General features: G+C 39.6%; 1 protein-coding gene across 5 annotated transcripts in view; it reads right to left on the bottom strand.

Annotated features, from left to right (window-relative positions):
- The window catches only part of DEUP1 (deuterosome assembly protein 1), a 425119-nt gene that overhangs the window by 172602 nt on the left and 230653 nt on the right, over positions 1–21864 (bottom strand). For all 5 annotated transcript variants that reach the window (XM_085624053.1, XM_085624057.1, XM_085624056.1 and 2 more), the window contains 2 exons: positions 5667–5794; positions 3301–3415 (listed from right to left, as the gene is read on the bottom strand). In XM_085624053.1, coding sequence (XP_085480179.1) covers positions 3301–3415; positions 5667–5794 — 243 coding nt within the window. The remainder of the gene's footprint in view (positions 1–3300; positions 3416–5666; positions 5795–21864) is intronic.

Below are 21864 nucleotides of genomic sequence, written 5' to 3'. Positions count from 1 at the left end.
CGGCACTGGACAGTTGTTTTACTATGACTGATTTGGGGAAAGGGTATTACTGGATAATGTACCAGGTGCTCTCTCATCCTGGCTTCCCTCAGTGAATGCTGTGATGTGTTAGATTTCCACAGCACCTAGCCTGCCACGAGGATGTCCTCAGGGCGCTGTTGGGGTTTTCCGGTGCTCTCACACCCTGGTGTCGAGGGTACGATCACACCAAAAGCCTGATTTCTGTTTGTGTGATTCGAAGTAGCAGTGATGGAGGCGTGGTCCACTTGCCATTTCCTGTCTGCATGTATCAGTCATGCGTGTGCTATAGCGGGCGGCAGTATTTCATGCGTGTGTGCAGGCGCTAGTTGAGAGTATGGTGTCCTTTTGAGGATGTATGTGTCTCCCTCACCGGGCTAACCCGGGTGTAGGTAGCATGGCTGTTGACATTTAGTGTATTTGTGTGTCGTTGGTGTGTGTTATTCAGTTGTGGGATACCGATCACTTCATCTTCCTGCCTCTCGGCTCTTCCTTCTGCGTAACTAGGGGCGCAGAGTTCTGCCGCTCCCGTGAACCGAATATTTGTATAATAATACTATGTATCGGATCTGAAGGTCTTTCTTTTATTGTCGGCTGCTTTCTACTCGGTTTTTCCTTTCACATTAGTACTCTGGTGTTTACTTTCTCCCCTCGTGCCCTCTTCGGCCTTCTCTTACTGACCTTTTGTCGACGGTCTCTATGGGAGCTGCATGAATGAACTCTGCCTCCTGGTAAACACTCGCCGCCTTTTAAACGCCATTCCTGCCAGCCCGGCGGGAGCCCGGAGCCTCCTGTTTACGCACACAACCCGGGGAGGCGGTCCCCACTTCAGTCAGACTCCCACATCGAGGGTAAATAACTGGCCTCAGGCGTTGTTACCATGCTGGGGTGAGGGCTGCAGCGAGCCCCTTTAAAAACAAGCATTGAAAATGCAATAGGTTTCGCCTTTAATTAAGTTAAAGCCATATGCTTTGTTAATGGTATTGTATAGCAAAGCAAATGGCTTTAACTTAATGAAAGGCGAGACCTATTTCATTTTTAATGCTTGTTTGATGTTATGTTAATGGCGCTCAACACAGATATATTTGAATGTGTGCTTTGTATCACACTCCACACATTCATGTTTTGTTTTTCTCTTTCAGAGCCTTAGTGCTGTGTCTTTTCTCAGTAACGTCTGTGTCTGCCTCACCTGCTATGACTGCGTTTCTCGTTAGTGACCTCGTAGTGTTTGCCTTACTGCAGTATCTTACCATGGAAGGCAGGTCTTCCTTGAGATAAGTTTTTTGAACTTGGATAAAATAGCAGGAGCAAAGAGCAGCTGATTGGCCAGAAGAGGTAGGGACCACAATGGATTGTGTTTTTTGTAGGCCTGGGCGGTACATTCGGTTGCGTTCACGGAATTTGCAGAATTTGGGTAATTTTGCGTTCCACGGAGAACACGGAATTGCCGAAAATTCTGCGTTCCGCAGCTTCGTGGAATTTTTTGCTTGTTTGCGTTCTCAAAATGCGTGTTCGCGAGATATTTCTCCCCGAGCACGCAAACAGTGATCGCGAAAAAGAAAAAAGCATCGCGAACAAGCAATTCCGCGTGTTCGCGGAATTTCTGCGTGTTTGCGGAGATTTTTTACCGTTTCGCGGAGCTTTGCGGAGTGCGACTACGCAAATTCCGCCCACCCCTAGTTTTTGGAACATTTATCCGTATTTGAATATCATGCTTTAAAATGGTTGGTTGGGCGGACTGACAATAGATTTAAAATAATATTTACCCTCTCAAAAAATTAATGTTGTGAAATGCACTGTATTAACACAGCAGGTACACTTACGGTGAAGGAAAAGAAGGTGGAACTATTTATGGAAACACCACTGCAACATTTTGGTTTACGTAGATGATTCACTAGCTATCCAGTCCCCTCTTTTACCTTGAAAATATAGTTTTTGGGGCACTAATATTACATCATTTCATAGAATGCAGGAGAATTGATTAGATGCATATCATATTTTCAAATTTTCTACAATTATTTCTACACTGTTCTATGCATCCTACACCCCCACTTGAATAATGTGCACATCTCCTTCTCCTTACCCATCAGTTAGTCTGGCTCCTTCACATCAGCTGTTACTGGGTGGGAACCCTTCCCAAATTGACATTTCATGCTCCTCCTCTTGTTTCTCTCCTCCCAGGGTTATATCATTCCTCTCGCATTGTTCGCCCCACTGATTTATATCAATATAATCCTTAATCTGCAAGGATCTTGTGTGTATATGTATTGGTGCTTTATACTGTGTTCAGGTAACGTAACCTTTAATTTTAAAAAGCTTTAGCACACTTGGACACCATGCACAACCTCAAATAAATAAATAAATATGTAAATCACATATTTCTACTAGGCTGTAACCCCTAATCGTAAATCTAAGCCTTTGAACCCTGTCCAGCACAAAATCCACATTATTTCTAATCGCATTCATATGTCGCAAGTTACTCTGCATCAAGACCATGGCAACCCTGCTGGATCACCTCACCGGTTGCCATCAAACTGCACTCCACATACAGGTAGCATTTACGAATAGTCCCCTACTGCACTCCACTGGACTTGCAGCAGGAGGAGCGCCTCCACAAGCCTCAACAGTGTGTGCAAACCATGAGCAGGGCCACAGGAATTATGCAATTGTGTGGTCGCAGCGATTGTCTCCTAATTAAAGGTTTGTCACAGTTGCCACATAATCCATCATCTACCGCATAATCTGCAGATTTTAATGAATTTTTTTTTGTCTCTAGCTCAAATGGTACAAACGTGAGTAATAACTCAACAGCACGTGTTGCCGCGCAGTGGAAGGTCCTATGCAAACGTTGACTGGTCACCTTTCTGCACCTTATTGCTATATTTGGGTGCTAAACTGATACTAATGCCCAGACAATGTTAACAAGCTTAAAAATGACAAAATAATGAAGTAATACTATAACAAAATATGCCGCACAATGCCACATAATTTTCCCATTCTTGCCACATAATTTAATAAACCTTGCCGCAAAATTGAACCTTCCTGCCGCATAGTTCCAATTAGCCCTGACCATGACCATGAGCTTTTGAGAGTACAGTAGTGGTATGCAACTGGACTAAGGAGAAGAGTAGGTGTAACTAACAGGAGATGCAGTAGTCCTTGTGAGGGGGCGGTTACCAAGCTTTAGGACCACACTAGAGACAGCAGTAGACTCTATAAATCACAACGACAACATAGCATCTACGCTGTCACACAGGACATAAACATTGACGCTGCACTTACCTTAATTTGATCTTTCTGCTGAATTTCCTGATCCTGTTCAACTTTGTGTGGCTCCTGTGTCTTCTTTGCCAGTTCATCATTCAATCGAATGCAGCTTGTTGGTGATTGCTCACAGCTGCAAAGAAATACAACAATTAAAAATACTACTGCCACAAAGTGCCATGTTTTATGATACTTTGCTAGATTAATTTTAGCCAGAAAGGCACATTTGTTTTCTATTTCACTAAAGAGGAATTACGTCCAGGGCAGGATTTGAAATTTTACAATACTCAATTGTTGGATAAAGAGGGATTTGCAGTTCTTTCAGCATATTTAACACTAATAAGTGGGCAAACAGCCAAGCAGTATGTTGATCAGTCAGCAGAAGGAAAGGTTTTACCTCTTGTGATGGGAAGCAAGGCTAAACCTCAGCATGTTGGCATGCGTGGGTGAGCGGCCGGAGCAGCAGGTGGAAACACATGCCTTTCTAGCACATTCAACACTCCGAGGATATACATTACATTTAACACCCGGTCCTAGATGAAGTCTTCAAACTTTAGGGAGTCAAAAAAATGCAACATATCAAGAGAAGTAAAAATAATTTTGAAGTTGACCTATATTTACCATATCTTAAATTCAGGTATTCTGTGTATAAACTGGGCCATTGGCTGCTTGTCTTGGAATTGCCTAAGATGGGTGCCACTCGGGCCCATCACACCGTGGACATTAGGTGTGCAGCGTCCCTTGACATTATGGTCTTGATATAATGACCCGTCAAAATTTTGAATTCAATATTCCCTACTACAGTCCTTCCTGACTTTCTCTCATCTGCATACTGGCCTGGTGCATGGCTCCATGGGAACTTGAGCCGCAACTAATCCAAGGTCCCTTGTCTGAATGTGGGAAGAGATCTTACTGACATTTTCAGCAACTAGAGGCAGGGGAGGTATTATAGAGGCCTTGGTAAATTGAAAGCTATGGACCCTCCACCAGTGTCAACAGTAATTTGTGGTTCCTCTATGTCCTCTGATAACTTGGAAGAACTGCCAAGGAGCCTACATATTCAACAACTCCTTTCATCACCGCCTTTTATGCAGCACTAACCAAAGTTTACCTTTAAAGGTCTTCTCCCAGCCTTCGATAGGTCTCGCTTCAAGTTTTGGTTACTCCCTGATCAACCTCATCGCTTGCTCCCAGACTTACTAGCAACTCCTCTGACTCTCATAAACCTTCACCAGGCCCTATGTGTAATCTCCCTGCAGATTTCTCGTATGCCACCCTCACCGCTTCCCTCCGAGGCTCCATGTTCAGCTCCCACCCTTCACAAACTCCAGCACAGTTCACCCACCCTTCCACAAAACTAAACTCGTGTAACCCCCCACCCCACCTTGTAGATGCCCAGCATACATTTAAAATGAAAACTCACACTATCCCCAACCAAACCTTCACAGGTCTCTGCCGGACAACACTCCTCAAAATACCAGAAAGTAGAAGAATAAGCAGGGCTTCGAGTTTAGGCTCTTTATCCGGCAGCGTTGGGCATATTTTGTGGCACAAAGAGCGCCATATTTGGCAGAATAATTATATGTATTCACTTCCATGCCTGATGCTAGAATATATATCTATTGTGGATTCAAACACACACTGCACTTGTCAATAGAGTGATAGCACCATACCCTCCAGGTACCCTGGGAATTCTATATCACTACAGAATATTGTGGACGGGTGAATGCTTGGCCATGTCTTTTGTTGGCGTCACTGCCTGGAGTTACTTTTTTTGTTGTTGCAGTTTTATATAGCGCAAACTCGACCCAAAGGTATTGGAGCGCCTTACATGACCACCAGTTACATTACGTAAGGTCACAATCATTTGTAGGCACAGGGAGATTATGTGATTTGCCCAGAATCACAGGATGTTAAGCGACGTCCAGACTCTAACCCGGTTCCCCAGTTCCAAACTCGGCAGCTCTGGCCGTTACACCACATCCTCTCACCTGTTGCTTGACAGTGTAAATGGTGAATCAGCATTAAAATAATGTTCCAGTAACCAGTCTGTGAAATCTGTCATGACCAAATGTAATCTACCTAAATTGTACATTTCCTACCACTTCATTGTATGGAGAAATCATATGCAGTCCAAAAGTTGTTTTTCCCCATTTTGCCATGTGCAAAATTACTTTCAGTAATCACTTCTACTGGTTGTTAATACGTCATCTCACATACTTTTCCGCTGTCAGCAACAAGCGCCTAACTCACTGAGCCATCTAGATCGCTTATCAAGATATTATTAAAAGCAAAACATCTCTCATCGAACGAATGTGGAATGCTGCTTCTAAACAGTCACTTATAAAAACCGTACAAATCTGTATCTTTTTGCACTTTCTTGCCTGGTCCGTGATGCTCTGTATTTTTCTACTTCATTTTCCAGCGTGATATGCTCCAGTTCGACAACTTGTAAGAGGTCCTCACGTGACTGCAATGCCATGTTTGTCCTGGAAAGTTCGTCCTCCAGCTTCTATTCAGACACAAACATGTAAAGTCACTTATGAATGTACTTACTCAAGTACCTGGCTGGTAAACATGAATACTATTATGAGAACATGAAGCAAAGGTTGATTTAATATTGCTTTCAATTAATTCCCTGTTACATTGCATGTTGCCGATCATTGTCCTAAAGGAATAAAACCCTTAGTGTAAAACTAAACACATTAAAAACCTGTTAGGTATTTGTTGCAAACAGATGTTAGAAACAGTTAAATACGTCAGGTTAAAAAAAAACTGCTGTAGCTCAGAATGTGTAGAAACATGCAGAAAGATTCTAGCTTTCCTCTATGGAAAGAATGCAAAAAATAAACATGCTGTCTCTACTTGTCATTTATGCTGAAAAGTAAAGCAGAAGAAAGCAAAGCAACCTTCCATTTATTGTTCCTTTAAACAGTTGCTTCAGTTATGCTCCATGGCCTCCCCTGCCTTTCACCTCAGCTGCCGGCTCTGGCAGCAGAGGCATTGCGATGTCAGAACTCGACCGTAATAACTTATGATAGTGGAGTTCTGACGTCTTTTCTCGCAGCCTTGATCACAATAAAGAGTGCCATTTTTTAACTTGTTTATATATCCGCCACATGTTACCAACACAGGTGAAATACTTCAAAATTAGTTCATTTGCAGGTATTAATCACAAAAAAACAATGCTTACTCACTAAAAATCGTAATACAACAACAGTTTTTCTCCCGTAACCTAAACTCAACATAGCATTAATAAGTCATTATTTTTAAATGCATTTACGATCATTGTAGCTCCCCAATTGGCATGTTTTGCTTGAAATGGAAAAGAAAATTAAAAAACTAACAAAATATAATAAATACATTTCTAATCATTTAACCCCAAGTGGGCATAATACACAGTTGCACTTAAATGGGTAAGATAATGTACACACATTATCCAACAATTATATTCATGTTAATAATTTTGTAATACATCTAACCCCTGGAGGTTCTTTTGGATGCCATAACTCTGTTGTAGATTATATTCTTCAATAACTAATCTGGTGCAAACCTCCTGACTTTCTGAAACATAAACACAACACAAATGTCTTAAAAACCACTTGATATAGATACAAAGAATCCAATTGCAGGCAACAAATCTTATTCACAATCTGTCTCTGAAGATTGAGAGATGGAAACACATCTCTTCATCTGTATTTAAGCCAAAGGTCTCAATTGTATCTGATTCCAAAATCTATCTATTTTCCAGCCTTCTTTATGCCTTATCTCAGTTGCCACCCCTCACTGACTCGGAATTCCATCTACCACACTTTTACGTTCCCTTCATGCTGACTCCAAAAGTGCCTTGCTACTGGATATGACATCCATATACTCAATGGCTTGTAAATGTTGTAGTATTCGCATGTGTACTTGTAGCTTAGTGCTGTCTATATATCTTTTCGAACAAGGGCATGTTTGCATATAAACTACAAAGTATATACAGTTGCTGAACGCTATTGTTGTTAGGTGAAAATGTCAGTTAAAACATAACATTTTAAACTCAAAAATACACTGAAATTCACCAGTTACAGTCAACTGATTTAACTATGACTTGAGCACTTGCCCTAAACAGTCATGGCATTAATGATGTCATTACAGATGTCATCAGCGATGTTATCGTATACCATATCAAATCAATTCAAATCAAATCAAAAAAGTTTATTTCGGATTCAAAGATCCTCGAAACGACATACATTGTACAAAGAACACATCCTTATGTGAAATATAAGTATTAAAATCAATAAACAATATCAAAATAGCATTAAAAAATACATGATATATATATATATCTCAATATAAAAGTTAATCAGTAAGATTACACTTCATTACCATATGATATAGTATGCAAGTAATCATGTAAAAATGGTAGAATCTCATAAAGTGCAAATCTTTGGCAGCACCCGATAATAGCACCAGTAACTAGCGCATGCCTATACCCTTTAAAAAAGTCATAAATATGATAAGTGCAAAACAGCATTTCAGTACAGAATTTCATACATGTCTACTAGGACTGTACTGTAACATGGTTTGGCCTTAGAGCAAGGACCTTATTGCCGATGATCCATGCAGAGGACAAGAGCTTAGCGACACTGATACAGATCTTCTCATCAGTGTCCATTCTCATTATTCTCAATGCATGTTCCATTCTCTTAATGCCTAGCAAAATGCACATAAGTTTAATCCACTGTCTGCAAGGAGAAACATAGGCTTTGCAAAAGAAGAAAAAATGATGTACGGTTCCCATAAAGTGCAGGTGCAATAGTTTGATGCAGAAACTGTTAATGGCATATCTAAAACGCATAAACATCTGCTTGCCTAAAGGGCAAGTTATCTTATCTAAAAAAGGCAAAAAATGGGACTGCTTTGATATCTGAAAAGCTGCCTGTGCAGCTGCCCTGGTTGCATTTTCTCAATTCCTCATCCCATAGAAAGAGTTTTAGTTTATCTTTAAGAGTGGATGTTGAAATAGAGGCAGCATCATCAGGGGAATTTCATAAGATAGCTAGATCAAGCATGAAGGTAATTTCCTTAATAAACCTTAGCCAAGGACTTTTCCGATAAATATGTGGGCGCATTAGTTCTGCAAGAAGGAACCTATATGGGGCCAGCTCTTTCCTAGGCCATAATCTGTGCAAATATTGCAGAGAATGCATTTTGCAAACTAGAGAAATTGGAAAAATGCCAATGTTTACGTACTGTGGAAGATGTGGAGTACTTTGAAGTAAATTCAGCAATCCCCTTACATATTTTTTGTCTGCTAATGTCAGATTTTTTACCATATCATGGCCCCAAAGCTCCGTGCCGTATAGAGCAGCACCCTTGGCCATAGCATTGTATATTTCTACTAGAGGGGAAAGTGATCTATTCTTGATCTTCTTTACCATCGTAAGGATCGCCATGGACTCTTGCTAGAGCTTAAATATGCTCTCCTCTGGCTTCAAGGACCAGGCTAGCTTGTTGGTAAGTCTAACCCCCAAGTAATCGAAGTTATTAACTTGTTTGAGCAGATCGCTTTGAGGTTGAATGCTGCACCTCCTTGGGGGGTAGGGATTTAAGGACATAAATTTTGTCTTTTGAAGATTCAATTCCAAACCCCTTTCAGCACAGAATGATAAAAAAAGATCTACCAGAACTTGCAAGCCTGCTGCAGATTTAGAAATGAGCAAACTGTCTTCCTCGAATAATAATGAATGTCAGGACGTTGTTTGCCCCAATTTTTGGTGCGTTATTGTCTGGAACACCCAGATAATTCACTTAATCGTTTATATACAGAGAGGAGAGAGTGGGGGCTAGTATGCAGCCCTGACACACTCCCTTCTGTATTCAGATGCTATTTGTCACTTCTTCATTTCTGCCACACCTAACCCAAGCGTAGTTTAGTTCATGCACGATTATGATGAATGATAGGATCCCATCAGGTACTCCCATATTGCCCAGAACAGCCCATAGCTTGTCTCTGGCAATAGAATCAAAGGCCTATTTCAGGTTCACTAAGACCACATATAAGTTGGCCTTCTGTGCTAGGAACAATTTCCAATAAATCGTGCATAGGCAAAATATCTGATCCATAGTACTTATCTTCTGGCGTAATCCTTGAAAATCAGAAAGTACATTGTTCTCCTGTACCCACTTGACGAGTTTACCCAAAGTTTGCCGGCATTAAAGTTTTTGCATCTCATCAACCACACTAATGGGCCTGTAGTTGAGGGGATCATCACAGCTGCCCTTTTTGTAAATAGGTGCAATTTCTGTGTGGTACCAAGACATCAGTCTAGGCCCACCCTTTCAAATTGAATTGGTGAGAAGATTTAAATAGGGTTCCCAAATTAAAGGTTTATAATCACATAGAATATTGTCAGTGCCTGGAGCTTTACCAGGGACAAAAGCTGTCCAGGCCCCAAGGCACTCACTAATCGCTACTTCATGGGCGTGTGACAATGTGTTGCCCTCAATAAACTAGGTGGGAAACATCACCAAGCTTTGTATCTACATCAGAATAGAGCCCCTCAAAGTATTCAACCCATATTTGCAGCTGAAGCAATAAATGCACATGAGCGACTGCTGATTTGCTTCCATGGGCAAATATATTCCAGAGAGATTTGTTATCCCCTGTTCTCGTCGCCTTAACCAAATCTTTCCACACATCTGTCTCCCATGAAGATTTAGCATACTTAAGCTATTTCTCATATTCCCTCCTGACTGGTGCAATTTGGTCCCTTATATTCTGTTTGATTTTCTGTATTAGTGCTGCCTTGGCGGATCTGCAGCGCTTGTTAAACCATTGATGTTTGCTTCTGGCTTTGGATGACCTATTATGTTTTTTCATAAAAAAGCACCTAGTTGGGCAAACGGATCGTCCTGATGTTTAAGAGATCTCTCAATCAATTCGCTTCAGATTCCGGGCTCACCAACAAATCAATAAAGTTGGCTACTTTTCCCATATATCTTGTCCATAAGATTGGGATCACAGGAAACAAAAGACCATTTTAAGAACTGCTTTTTGTTGGTTACAGTAATATCCCCCAAGGTGCAGAGTATAGGAGTCCACCTTTCCTGAATAGGAACCCCTTCATTATTAATTGGAGGGCGTTATGGTCTCTATCACACCTGGAGATGACCATCATATTCACCATATGGGGCCATATGTTCAGGGAAAGAAGGATATAATCAATTCTACTAGATTGATTATTCCACTTGAACGTTTGCAAGCCACCCAGGTCTGAGGGGGATCTGCTATTGCAGGCTCTAAGATCTAGAGAAAACATAAGCCCTTAAAGTTAGGTCATATCTTCTTCCTCAGGAATACCAAACTCAGAGTTGTCTAAGGGTTCATATGTAACATTAAAGTCCCCAGCAATTATAACAGAGCACCCTGCAGAATACCATTATCAAAATCCTCCACAATACATGACTTGGTGCTGTAACCACCTTGCCTATTATACTATTATATACATTGAATATATATATATATATATATATATATATATATATATATCCAAAACAGCCTCCGAGCAAAGGAGCCCCCGACCCTACAGGGCGGCCTCGAGACAACAGGCACGGAGCAGCCCATCAATTTGACATCCATCAAGAAACAAATGAGGCCCAATATCGGAGCAGGAGCATTTTTAATCACAGGTTAGCAGCGCAAAGGCATCTCCATTCCCTTACGCGTTTCAGCGTCTTACTGCCTTGATCACAGGTGGAGACAATAATTTGCATAGTGCTTGCGTGCGCGCTTTAAAGTTTCAATATCACGTGACAGTCCTTTTAAAATACAATCCCCATGATGCATTGCACTGATTTTGGTACATAAAATCTTTGTAGATTATATTTCTCTTGTAAATATCCATTTTTTTGTAGTGCATGTTTCAATGATAGTGGGTTTCATTACTCACGCCGTCACTTAGATATCACATGGCTTAATGCTGTTGTTCCATTTTTGCCTGCAATAGTGCTCCAACTCCGGCACGATCAGAATGAGAGGTGTCCCCCTCTCTCCGAATCCCTTCCTGCAGCCACTGTATTTTTGTTAAAGTAACTTCCTTGGCTAGGATTGCAGTGGCGAGTGAGTCATGCTCCAGATTAGGTATCCAAAACAGCCTCCGAGCAAAGGAGCCCCCGACCCTACAGGGCGGCCTCGAGACAACAGGCACGGAGCAGCCCATCAATTTGACATCCATCAAGAAACAAATGAGGCCCAATATCGGAGCAGGAGCATTTTTAATCACAGGTTAGCAGCGCAAAGGCATCTCCATTCCCTTACGCGTTTCAGCGTCTTACTGCCTTGATCACAGGTGGAGACAATAATTTGCATAGTGCTTGCGTGCGCGCTTTAAAGTTTCAATATCACGTGACAGTCCTCAGAGTTGTCTAAGGGTTCATATGTAACATTAAAGTCCCCAGCAATTATAACAGAGCACCCTGCAGAATACCATTATCAAAATCCTCCACAATACATGACTTGGTGCTGTAACCACCTTGCCTATTATACTATTATATACATTGAATATATATATATATATATATATATATATATATATATATATATATATATATATATATATATATATATATATATATTACCTACTGGCGGTCGCCAGTAGGTAGTTATAGTTAGGACCCTGTTTCCATAGGAAAACCGCAACATTCTATTTGGAATAACTTTGGCGCCGGTCGACGAATCCTCGCGAAATTTTCAAAACTAATGGGGCGCTACGCTCCGCTCCTACCCTGAAAGTCTCGGGGGGATTCATCAAGCGGGGGCTGAGATAAAAGGGGGTCCCAAAACGCGTTTTTCCCATGCATTTTTCCATAGGACCTTTAGACACAGCTACAGCCCGAACGGCTGAACAGAGTTCCTTGAAATTTGGCAGAGAGGTAGTCTACAGGTCAAGGAAGTGCCTTTTGTAGGTTTGGTGTAAATCTGTTCAGTAGATTCTGAGAAAATAGCCTTTAAATCAATATATATATCTGAGCCAGCTTACGGTGCCCTTACGGTGCGCTTACCGTACGCGCACGCCGCCGTGCGCGAGCGCGATTCTGATTGGCTGTTAGATCTTAGTAAACATTCGAATCGGTCGAAACCAGGAAGCGGCGGCCGCCATTTTCTCTCTCGCAGTCTGAGAGGGGGTTAAAAAACAAAGGCCAAAAACATATAAAGGGGCTTTTTAGACAGCTCCTAAGCACCTAGCCATCTTGAGGGAGTCCTCAAAGATCCCCCAAGGCCAAAAACGGAATTTTAATTTTTTCGATAATTTCGCCGATTACGCTTACCGTACGCGTACGGTAAAAATTAATTAAAAAAAAAAAAATATCCATACTCTCCCCACCCCATGTGCAAATGGTGCCCGAATGGCATCATTTGTGCATGGCATATAACAGATATGAAAAATTAAAATATTACCTTTCACAACGAAGCGCATCATATGTCCTCCATGTGCGCACGGTGCGCGAAGCGCATCGTACGTACATGGCCCATCTAGCGTAACGTGGGCACGCGGTGCGCGTAGCGCACCGCGTGCCCACCGTAGCGCACGGAACGAACTGCGTTAAGTGGGCGCGCACGCCACGAATGGCGTAAAGTAACTTAGCATTTAAAAAACCGTACAAATTCACTGAAAAAACCATAGGTTTCACACACGTTATAGTTAGGAATTAGCATTTAAAAAACCTTGCAAATTCAGTGAAAAAACCATAGGTTTCACACATGTTATAGTTAGCTGGAAATTTTACTGATAAAAAACCAATGAAATTCCCCCGTTATAGTTAGTGCAGGCAACTATAACTCACGCGACCGCAATCCTCTGCTGATGACATATGTGTCTTTATGAAAAAAAAATATTTGTAATATATGTATAGCTAAAATTTAATGGAAGAAGACATGGGCAAATAAGTGTCTAAATACAGTATTAGCATCAGCAGAAGATTGCGGTCGCGTGAGTTATAGTTGCCTGCACTAACTATAACGGGGGAATTTCATTGGTTTTTTATCAGTAAAATTTCCAGCTAACTATAACATGTGTGAAACCTATGGTTTTTTCACTGAATTTGCAAGGTTTTTTAAATGCTAATTCCTAACTATAACGTGTGTGAAACCTATGGTTTTTTCAGTGAATTTTATATATATATATGTATATATATATATATATATATATATATATGTATATATATATATATATATAAGGGTTCCCCATCAGGAGCTCAGAACTGCAGACCAAAGATATCAAATTAGTTCAAGGGCAGCCTTTTCAAGGTACAATTAATCAAGATTTTAACCCAAATTGTAAGGCCACGTGAGGGGCACCCCTTTTCCATGCAGGTACCCTCACAATAAACATTTGTAAACCTGATCACAAAACAAGGTCAACACACCATGTTTCTTGGAGAATACATATATCAAAAGAGTCTACAAAAGTGCCAAAGTCAGGGTCAGCAAGTTTCGATTTAAGACCAACTGTGTTCAAGGAACCAAGCCTCCATTCTTCCAAAGGAGGTAGAGGTAGGTTAGAAACCTTGTGAATAAGTTGATGGTTACTGGCTCCTTTCTTAAGTCTCTCGCTGTCAGAGGATGCCTGGGCCACAATTGCAGTAGTTTCTAGGGGAATGGTAGATGCTTGTTGATGTAAAATTGTCTTAGTCTCTAGAGAGTTAAGCTTCAGCTTGATGTTTAAAAGGGCCATTCCAGACTATCTGATTTCCCCGGGATTAAATCCTCGGCCATGGTGTGTGGTATTAGTAAAATTTGGACATTGTCAAAATTGGCTCCTGGAACCTCGTAGCAAAATGCTCATTTAGTGTCGGAGCAAACTATAGAGGAGAATTTGCGGAAACTATGCAACCAGTGAGTTACTTTATTAGTGAAAGCGTCCTTTCCTTCTATCGCCCCACTTGGCAGTTCAGGCATGTTGTGCATGTACACTCTCCTAGTCCGACCGCTTCCCTTAGTGCCTAAGGCTTTGTTAGGTAAGGGTTCGGAGGATGGCAAACTCTAAGCAGGCTTAAATGCATGCTGTGTATAGAAAGCACCCGCCTGAAGGGCCAATTTTGCAGGCCTAGAATAGGGGCCGAAGGTCCTCCCTTCCAGATTGTATGGACCATTAGCATAACCAGGTAGATTGCATATGAAGCTGAAGTTGGCTGCTCAATACCCATCCTTTGACCCTTGTCAAGGCCCTTGTGGCCTTGTTCAGGAGAGGTAATTAAGGCACTGTTGGGGTAAAACTATGACTGTCATCCAGAAAGGGTGGCTGGTGATCTACAAAAGCACTTAAAAAAAGGAAGGAGGTAGAGGGAAAAAGGAACAAGAGGGCTCGTCCTCCAAGTAAACACATTTTAATCACAGAGAGCCCTTCTGTTGGAAGAAGGTTTTGTTTCTTTCCACTCTGATGTTTGTTGGGAAAATGTGAGTTTTCCTTAGATAACCCTCACCCACCAAGGTTTCCCGTGGTGGCATGCTTCAGCATCGAGTTCTTCCCGTTCCGCTGTAGGATGGAGCATACTACGACCTGCGTGTTACGTGGGTGCACTTATAGTTGGTAAAATATGTTTGGATGAAGTATAAAGGTGTGAGTAGAGGGAAAATGAGAATTTTAAAATACCTGGTTAGTAGGAAATGATTCTTTACTAGTACCTCTATCTATAGGGAAATGTGGGAACTTAAAGGGGAAATGTGCCTTAGTTACACTGGTCAACATGTTTCTAGCCCTACCCCAAGGCTATTCTTCAGGACCAAGATTGAATGCTCCCTGGTTACCCTCTTATATCTCCTCTTAGTCAGAAGAAACAAAATTGTGAAAATATAATAAATATAATAAATATGTACAGCACCGATTGGTGTTTAGTGTCAGGAGAAATCTGTATAAAATATTAGTCGCCTCTCAATTGCAACATGAGACAGTACGGCAGAGAGGCACGCCTGTAGTCACACTTGCCTCAAGACTACTCCCTCGCTTAAGGGTTCAGCCTGCCCATGTCTTTAGCAAGGGACTAGCCTTGAGGCAAGTGTGACTACAGGCGTCCCTTTCTCCCGTACGGTCTCTTGTTGCAATTGAGAGGCAACTAATATTATGTATGTATATATATATATATATATTCACTGAAAAAAACATGGGTTTCACACACGTTATAGTTAGGAATTAGCATTTAAAAAACCTTAGAAATTCAATGAAAAAACCAAAGGTTTCACACATGTTATAGTTAGCTGGACATTTCACTCGTAAAAAACCATTGAAATTCCCCCGTTATAGTTAGTTCAGCTAACTATAACTCGCGCGCCCGCAATGCACTACTGATGACGTCACATATTACATCACTGATGACATCTCAAATGACATCACTGATGACATCATCCAGTGAATGTGTGTTTTTCTGAAAATTAAATATGTTTAATATATGTATATCTCAAGGTCGATGGAAGAATAAATGAGTATATAAGTGTCTAAATTGATGATTTGTTTTTGAAAAATTGATTGTATTACTGACTGATTAAGTGTATCTTTTTGAATACATGGCTAAGTGAGTAATGTTTAAATGTGTAAATACCTGTATCAGTCTCTCACTTTGTATATAAGTGGCTGCATGGGTTGGTGAGTAGCTACATGAGTGTCTATATAGGTTATTAGTTGGTTTTTTGAGTATCAGTATGAGTGTCTGAGTGTCTTCATGGTGCGGTGGGGGGTATTACGTAGTGCATAGATGCATGAATGAGTGACTCACTGTTTGTATGTGTTGAAGACAGCATGTGTGCAGGACTGTATGGGTGGATGAGTGTGTGCATGGGTGTGTTAGTGAGTGAATGACTGTCTCAATAGTGTCTTCATAAGTAACTACATATGTTTTAAACTAGTATATGTGACTATTGGTGTTTATAAGTGAGTATATGTGAGAGTGAGAGATTGGTAGACTTCCTGTATGAATAAGTATGTGTTTCTATAAGTGATTGTTTAAAAGACTAAGTATGTGTAAGTTTCTGTAAAAGTAAGTGTGGTGGTGTGTGTATAACTGTATATGCAAGTAAATGGATGTTTGATTCTTTATTAGCATGAGTGACTATGTGTGTGAGTAACTCTATGGATGAGTGGCATTGTGTTACAGGATGTTTAGGTGTATGAGTACATATGATGTGTGAGTACATGTATGAGTGACTGTATAGGATTGTTGGTGGATGAGTGGATGTGTATGTGGATCTTAGAATTACTGAATAGGTTGTTGTAACTGTTATTGGTATGTCCATTTTTTTGAAAATTTCAGTCTCTATTTTTGAATGTTTGTATCAAAGGTTATATTAGAGTGAGAGGAGGTCTACCACTCTGTCACAAGGATAATGTCATCAGTGATGTCATTTGAGATGTCGCACGTCTTGCCGTAATTACGTTAGATTTCTACGCTGTTTGCGTTCATTTACGCAATTTGCGTAGACGCACGTCACGCGCGCATAGCGCGTAACACGTACGCTGCACGCGCACGTTACGCGGAAGTGAAGCGGCGTGCCTGTTTTGCGCATGCGCGCGTGCGCGTGTCTTTTTTACGCGCATGCGTACTTTTGCCGTAAGCGCACCGTAAGCGTACCGTAAGCGTACGGTAGGTCATGTGATCATGAAACACAACTTTTGATTGGTTGAAACTACTTTCAGTTCTAGAACTCTCCTACACCACACCCATTCCCCTCATTTCTGCTTGTGATCCCTTAGGAGAAGGAGCTGGGTTGTCTTTGTGATACGATGGCAGAACAGCAGAGCCCTTCTGAGAGTGAGGCTAGCAGCACTACCTTGAGGCAGAGAGCGAGGAAACAAAAGACCTCTTACATATGGGAGTATTTTTCTTTTCCAGAAGGCCAGCAAAAGGTAAATGCACCCTTAGTGACTTGTAAGCTGTGTGGCCGTGTACTTTCAAGAGGGAATCCCGACAGGAAGTATTCCTTTGGGAATCACACCATGATGAGACACCTTAAGGATGTACACAGAAGGACACATGCTCGACTTACTGAAGGTAACCCTTCAGTAAATCAACCAAGCACATCCACAGCAGCTCAGCCTGGACCATCATCTGCAGTGCCGAGTCCTTCTTCTGCAGGTCAGGTGAGCCCTTCATCTGTGGGGGGAGCATCTCCTTTTTCTGGTCCTCTGGAAACTAACCCTCGGTTTCTGAGGGTTGAAATACGGTGCGCCACTTGTCATGATCTAATTTGTTATAGGGAGACCAGTATTTCCCTAGTGAACAATAAAATAGATCAGCACACTTGTCGTACCGTCTAATATTCCCATTCTTTCTTTCCTCTGTCCCTGCATGAACACAACGGCTCTTTTAAGAGCCAACCTTACCTTTCATCTATTTTTTATATATGTTTTTAAAAACTTTTTTTAATTTTTTTTTTACCGTACGCGTACGGTACGCGTAATTTTTTTTTTTTTTTTCAAAATAACACTAAAAATCAATTATCACATTACAAGGTCCTTGAGAGACTACAATGAAAAACTGAAAATGTGATTGTAGAGAAGTGGAAAAAAGGGACCATGATATTATTGACTTACCATACCCACTCAAAAAAATATTTATTCATTTAAATTTTTTTTAAATTGCTTTAAAAATGGTTCTAGTTTTCGAAAATGTTCTATCTCAATCTGAAAAAAAAGAAAAAAGTATTAATATTTAACAAAACATTTTATAATACAGTACACATATTTACATATTTTTCAAAAAATATTTTTGCCTTTTTTTTGCTGTTTTCAGAATATATTGCATTTCACTATAAATTGTGAAAGCAATTGCATTCATCATTTAACAGCGGGCAAAAAAAAATTAACAATCTCAAACATTGTATAAAAAAAGCCCAGAATCTCTTTTAACTTAAACATAACATTATAAAAAATACATAATATTCTAAAAAAATATCATCTAATATCAATACTTATTTCTTTAAAATACCGTCTGATATTTTTGTTTCAGAAGTATAATCACAATAATATATCTCAAATAACTCCACAATACATCTGGTTCCATTTGCTTTAGGCCAAATAGTAATTTTAAAATTCTATTTTGATTAAATTTCCAATGGTAATCCAATAAAAAACTAAAGTTTAAATTGTACAGATCTCACCAATTCTCTGTAACATTTTGGTTTCCGAAAGATTTATTAATAATTAAATAAGTCCACAATAGAATTGTTTACCTTTCCGCATGGCCAAATAGTAATTTTAAAAATCTTTTTTGAAAAAGATTCCAATGGCAATCCAATAACATTCCAAAATTTAAATTGTGCAGATGTTACCGATTTTTTCTAAATTTTTGGTTTTCCAAAGTTTCATTAAAAAATGGAAAAATTCCACATTACAATTGGTTACCTTTCCATTAGGCCAAATGATAATTTGTTAAATCTTTTTATTTGTAAATTCCAATGGTAATCCAATAAAATGGTAAAATTGTTTTGTCCAGATGTTGCCAAATCTCTCTAAAATTTAGGTTTTAGGAAGATTAGATAGGAATTTGCTAAATCAAAAGGCAAACATTGCTTAAAAATCAATTGGGAATCATTACACAGTGTCCAGCCTTTTTCACATTTAAGATAAACTGTGTAATGACCAGAAGTTACAGTAGGTCCATCATGGAAAATTATTGCAACTGTTACAAAAGTTTTTCCTGAAATTGATAATTGCTGTCCTGTAAACTTCTTTATTAAAGTATCCAATTTTGAACCATCAGCTCTACATCGTTGCATCATTAAAATTACATACTGTCCGTATTCCTTTAAAATTAACGTTGAAAACATGTCAGATTTACACTCACCGCATTGCATGCTATGATTAGCATCTTTAACTAATTTAGCAAAAGTGACTGTTTTACTTTCTGGCAATGTTAAATAAATAAACCTTTCATTATCAACATTAGAGCCACATATATTAGAACAGTTTTCACAACTATGTTCCCATTTATAAGAGAGACCAAATAAATTTTTTATGGGAACCCCTTCTTCTTCCAGTACCTGAAGAAAAAACATCAAGAATTCCTGTGCGTCTTGCTGTACATTTTGAGAAAACTGTGTTCGTCCTGAACATACATCTAAAAGTTTTCTAATTTCAGTAGCTCTTTCTATTTGAGTTTTATCATTACTCAGCTTTTCAAAAAGGAGACTCAGCACAGAACAGAATCTTTTTCCCTGATTTACTATTATCTGCTCTTGCAAACTTTCCAGATAAAATGCAACATTCAGCACTACATTTGCGTAGCAGTTGACACCAGAGCTATTTTCAAAATGACATCCTACAACCTGTTCTTCATTTTCCATATTCTTTTTGCTTGCAATTACATCACTCCTCTTTTTTTTCCTCCTCTCTACATCTTCATTACAGATATTCTCATTTCTCCTTTTACGAGAAACTACACGTTTCTCCAACACAGGATACTGACCTAAATGAGGAGCATAGCTTCTTCTTAATCTATTATACTCCTTTACACAATTTGTATCAGCACTAACTTTTGAATCATCAAAGTCTATCATGAATAAACCTGATAATGTTTTCACTCGTGACAAAGCAACATATGCCATACCTTCTTTGAACACAGTTGAACCAATGTTCACAAATGCACAATCTACAGTCAATCCTTGAGACTTGTGAATAGTTACAGCTTATGCTAGAGAAAACGGAAACTGCTTCCTACGTACATATAAATCTTTCACAAGCATGAAACGAACTGAACAACGACAAATGTCTTTAACTTCTTCTATCTGATCAAATTTTATTTTTAAACATTCAATTCCATCTTTTTTCTGATAATTAATAAAACCCACAACTCTTCCCATAGCTCCATTATCTAAACCTTTTTCAACATCCAAATTTCTCCTTAAAAATACTCTACAGTTCATGCAAACATATAGATTTTTTTCTAATCCAGCTGTTTTGGAAATGTTCTTCTCTAGTGAATCCAATTTATTTTTCAGTGTGCCTGTTAATGTGACAGTAATTCTTCCATCCTCAATTTTGTCCACTGCTTCCAATTTCCTGATATATTCCTTTTCCAATTTCAAAAGCTCCTCATTGAATATTGAGCATTCACGTAGAGTTGGCATTAAGCAGATGACACTTTTGTTTTCTGCAATGTTCTTGTATATCTTCTCTGCAACTATTTCTTCCTTTGGAAATAAATTATGTAGCAGCCGACTCTGTAATGCTTTTTTGCCAGCTTCAGTGAGTAGTCCAATTCTGATATCTTTCAGAATACTTCCATATTCTTCATCGTTTACTTGCCTCATATTAGTAGTAAGTTCCTTGTACTCAAAGAAGGACCAAATATTTGTATTACCGATGCTTCCCAATGACTTCTTCGTGTCTTCATGTGTCACAGTATTAAACACTGGTTGTCCTTTAACTGGAGTAAGTTGCAAAAGATCTCCAAAAACTATGACGTGTTTTCCTCCAAATAACACGTCATAGTCTGTCTTCAGAATTTGCTGCATTCTTAAATGCACAAAGGCAAGCATTAAGTTTGATACCATGCTCACCTCATCAATAATGAGAACTTGCATCTTCTTCAATACTCTTGAAACTTCCAAGCATGCTTCTCCAGTTAGCTTGTTGTATTGTATTTTGTTCTCATGCTCCACTGGTAACATTAGCAAACGATGTAAAGTGATTCCTTTTATGTTATATGCTGCTAACCCAGTTGGAGCAGTAACCACACAAGACAAAGTAGAATCCGTTTTTTGCTGTAGGTAGCTTCTGATGACTTTTATAAGGAAACTTTTTCCAGTTCCAGCTTGTCTGCTTACATACATTCTGATTGGATGAAATGATGTGCATGAGCACTCTTTTTTTTCATGTAGTAATCCGTGATCAATTTTGTTTCTGATCTCTTCATAAATTTGTTGCTGCTCTTCGTTCAGTTGTCTTTCCAAATTTTGTAAGTCTATAAATTCTTCTTGAGCTTAATTCATAGCCGTTTCCACTTCATTCATGGCTATTGATGCTTCATTTTCAACGATTGGTTGTCCTAGGGGATCTTGACTGAGTGTTCCTGAACTTTGGCTGTCCTGAGAACTGTCTCTAGCTATTTCTGCTGCAATTGTAGTTTCCTGTTCAATTTCTTCATTTAACATTTGCAGATAAGTTGAGAATGTACTGCATTGTATGCTGTCTTTGCAAGCATTAAAAGAATCTTCATAGCTTTGAAATTCTCCCAGTAGTTCATCCTCTGTACGCCATGGTTTAAACAGCTGTAAAAGAGCCAAGTAGTAAAATTCCTTTTTGTCAGTAGTGTCGCAACTCAGCTTCCTGTGATTTATCAAACTTCCTTTTGTTTGCTTCACCAAACATCCTTCCTCACCAATGACTTTATATTTTCCATTGTTGATGTCTTCTGTGGCTTTCCGTGAATAAATGTAGTTCTGCAGCACTTCATGGAGACACATGTTCTCCAGATGATGACTTCTCTTGGGATAATATGTGTCCAACATGTTTGATTTCAAAATATCTGTACTTTCTGGCTCATTTTTGGCCAAATATTCAATTTCTCCAACAGATTTCAGTACCCGATTTCTCATTGCTGCAA

This window comes from Triturus cristatus, chromosome 8 (genome assembly GCF_964204655.1).
Source record: "Triturus cristatus chromosome 8, aTriCri1.1, whole genome shotgun sequence".
Classification (NCBI taxonomy): Eukaryota; Metazoa; Chordata; class Amphibia; order Caudata; family Salamandridae; genus Triturus; species Triturus cristatus.
Note: the sequence above shows the minus strand (reverse complement) of the source record. Positions and strands in the feature narration are given on the sequence as shown.